This window comes from Macrobrachium rosenbergii, chromosome 41, assembly GCF_040412425.1.
Source record: "Macrobrachium rosenbergii isolate ZJJX-2024 chromosome 41, ASM4041242v1, whole genome shotgun sequence".
Taxonomy (NCBI): domain Eukaryota; kingdom Metazoa; phylum Arthropoda; class Malacostraca; order Decapoda; family Palaemonidae; genus Macrobrachium; species Macrobrachium rosenbergii.
The window spans coordinates 27,211,654-27,215,380 of NC_089781.1; the positions used below are offsets into that span (position 1 = coordinate 27,211,654).

The 3,727-nt window shown below is 36.5% G+C and overlaps 1 protein-coding gene across 1 annotated transcript in view; it reads left to right on the plus strand.

Moving 5' to 3' along the window:
* The first annotated feature begins 2,842 nt into the window (after positions 1–2,842).
* Positions 2,843–3,727, plus strand: part of LOC136827068 (chromo domain-containing protein cec-1-like) — a 2,739-nt gene continuing 1,854 nt past the window's right edge. Inside the window, exon 1 of the mRNA XM_067084821.1 lies at positions 2,843–3,090. Coding sequence (XP_066940922.1) covers positions 2,843–3,090 — 248 coding nt within the window. The remainder of the gene's footprint in view (positions 3,091–3,727) is intronic.

A 3,727-nucleotide genomic window follows, 5' to 3' on the forward strand; every position in this document is an offset into this window, starting at 1 on the left:
TCTTCTATTACCACTCCAAAGTTCCTAATCTTTTAGACTGCGATTAAAATCACAAGCTAACTCTGAATAACTTTGGCTTCTCTGTTATCTTCCTTTCTTGTCAGTTATCGGGGTTTAGTCACAGTTTGTCTGATCTCCGTCGTGGCTACTGGAAATTCTTTTGATAATTAAATTATAGATTCTCAAGTGTCTCGAAAAAATCTCATGAACATAAACGACTTTATCTATTTATGTGATGGAGGCAACACACGTGACAATTCAATTATGTTCTGACGATGTGAAAACAAAGATATTCTAATGAAAAACTCGCACGTCAAATGGGGAGGAGCCTAGTGAAATGAACCAAGATTGTCCCAATTCCTTTGCTTAGAGTCGTCCTTTGCTTGAATTCTAAGCGCTGTAAAAGGTGGAACAACGGATACCTCAGGAAGTATTTCGATAATTCTCAACCGCTGGTGAGGAGATGCGACGTGCCTGAAATCGCTAAAAAACGAAAACCACTCGAAGAAAAGGTGCCGAAGTGCATATGGCTCCTGTCAGTCCCACGAATATCGATCTTGAAGTTTTAGATATTTTTAAGATAGCAGCCGGTCATTCCCAGAGCATACGCAGAAAAAAATATTTAGTCGAAGAGGAAAAAAATAAGAAGAAATATCTTACGATGCTAAAAGAACCTTTAGAACATCAGTGAAGTTCAGCTCATAAGTACACTAAAATTGCCGAATCACATTCATGCAATTCCATTTAATATATCGTACTAATTTCAGAGAAAAATTGTGGATGGATCAATCAAAATGAAGGTCCTGCGATTAAGACTTACAAGTAGTAAGCTTATCTTTGATATGAAATGGTACAGGAGCTATGAGAGTGAAAAAAAAAAACTTGCAACACGGAAGAAGCATATGGAAAATGGGCGTCTTTGGAACCATAAAAGATCTCTACAATTTATTCATAAATTTTCCTGTTAGTCCTTGTTAATTTTTGTCACGATAACATTCGGAGGCCTATTGATAAAAGAGAAAAAGATAAGAGAGTAAAGAAAACTAATACATAATAAACGAGGGAAAGAGAGGGCGATTTAAAATCGAACCAAATTCGGGATGACATATTCTTAACCTTTTTAAAGATAATCTGTGAGAGTATTGTGTATACGAGCATTTATTTGTTGAGTGTGCAGCATTCATAGTAAACAGGGCATAGATTCCACCTTTATCACAAAGTATTAAACAAGAAAATAAAAAGCCTCATAGTTCATTCAATAGCAGAGGAATGCAACTGCAAAATCACTTACTGCCATATTTTCTGACAGGACATTTACAAATGCAGTAGATAAAAACATACAAAGAAAGGTACGTCACAAAAAAAAAGGAAAAAGGAAAACGGACAATAAGGAGATTACGATTCGTTTTGAAACTGCACCAAAAGATGATCGATAACACAAATACGAAGAGAAGCCGCGACAAAGAGAGACTGTGGATGGTTTTGAAGCCGTACCCAAAGTAAATCATTCGACTGAAAGGTCGAATACGCGCGAAAATAAAGGAAAAGAACTGGTGATTTGAAACCGTACCAAATCCGGATCACAGCCAAAACCCTCTGTATTGGTCGTTTGGTGAAGGCTAACAAAAAAAAAAGTTATAAAATGCAAAAAAATCACAAAGACCTGGCTGCGGGATTTCGCGTGATCCTGTGTTAATAGGATGATTGACAGATAAACATGGCGGTGTTCAAACACCAATGTGAAAATCTGAATATGTTTACCATATTTTCATGTCCATGAAAAACTGAATAACGGTTTTTTTTTATTTTCAACCTTTGTCATTTTTCCAAGTATTCACAAATGGTGCATTTAAACAATGTTATCTTTACAGCTTTACAAACAATACTACTACCACAGTTGTTACTATTGTTATGGATATTACTAAATATGATTACTGCTATTTTGCTATTACTATATATTCATTGAATTTATATATATATATATATATATATATATATATATATATATATATATATATATACATATATATATATATACATATATATATATATATATATATATATATATATATATATATATATATATATATATATATATAGAAAACGTTAAAGAATGCTTTCAATTCCCTTTCCTGAGAAGACTTGAAGCTCAATGTTCTGTTTTTTATCAATATGTCAATAAACAAACACACGTTATGTGTATTTGTCTATTTACACCCTGACATGTAAATATGTGAATAAACAAACACATACGCACGCACTCCATATTAAGGCTGTGTACCTTTACTTGAATAAGCCAGAAAAATAGTATTAAATCATGACAGAATGGGCAAGTTCATTCCGCGACTAAACCAAATAAACGACAGCCGTTAAAAGAGGCTGATTCTTTTTGTTAACCATTATTATGTAGCATATTATACGATCTTATCTTCAGCTGTCAGTTTCACCTCGAAAATGAAGAGAAAGAATGCTCGAGATACATTCGAGCGTTCATCTCTTTTGTCCGGAGCCAAAGATCCCCACAAAGAGTTTTGACCCTCGTAAGTCTCCGCGATGAAAAGACTACAGAAAAATGATGTTCAATTGCATTCAAGCAGTTACTAATCCCACTCGTCTTGAGCCGATCATTCTTAAGAAAAGTGTTGGCTACCTCGAGCAGCATAAGCGAAAAAAAAAAGTACCTCGAGCAGCATAAGCGAAAAAAAAAAGTGCGGACAAATGGTGTTGATCTGCATTCATGCAGTCACTAATCTCTCCCGTCCGAAGTCAAAAGATTCTTATAAAACGGCCGAGGAGGGACTTTATAACTGGTAATCGCATCAATATGCGCACAAAATGATCAATGCATATTTCTCGACGGCCAACGAGAGGACGGAGGAGGAGGAGGAGGAGGAGGACGTCTCCAGAAGGGCGCTCCACCCAGAAGGCTAATTCAGGCTTTGTTGGTCCAGCATGCGAACGTAAATCAAGATTGCGGCGAATCTTTGCTGCGATTCCTCAGCCGTCCTCGCACACAGCGAGGCCTCGCAGGTGTCTAATCCCATTACCGCTAAGCGACTTTCGGCCGCGAATAAAATCTGATGCATCCAGGTGAGTTGCTCAACCCATTTTACCCTTCATTACTCGCTATTTAAAGTTAATGGGTCCGACGAACAGTCCGCTTCGTGTAAAGACTGTAGCTTAGAGTCAAGTTTGCTTAGGATTAAATGTGGGACGAGCGGCTGGCATCATTTTTTTTTTTTTCTTTAAAGGGCAGATTAAGTTTTGCACACCCTGCGGTTCTGGTATAACAACAATTTGCAGTTTTATTAGTATCCAGCGTTCATGTCCACTTTACTCATTTTATTTCAGCGGAGCTTTTGTTATACCAAAATTCAACGTTATTAATATTACAATATTATTAATAAAATGTTATTTAACCACAATGCGATTTTAATAATACTGCACTGAGATCTATTCTTTCGTATTTTTTCCACAGGTTTTGCATTGGACCAAATTTCACTTATTCACCAAAATCTATCCGTTTATAAAGACCTCGCCCTGAGATATTTCTATTTTCTCAAAGGTGTTTGCAACAGGCCAAAGTGCTACCTCAGTAAAATCTCGGGTGGAAATTCATCTTTCTAAAGCCTTTTCCTCCAGCCGTTTCATTTGCAATTCAGCGGAGCTTCCTGCAAAAACAAAGATGCATGTCAGAGGGGGCATCGGGGTAAATAAATGAGATTCA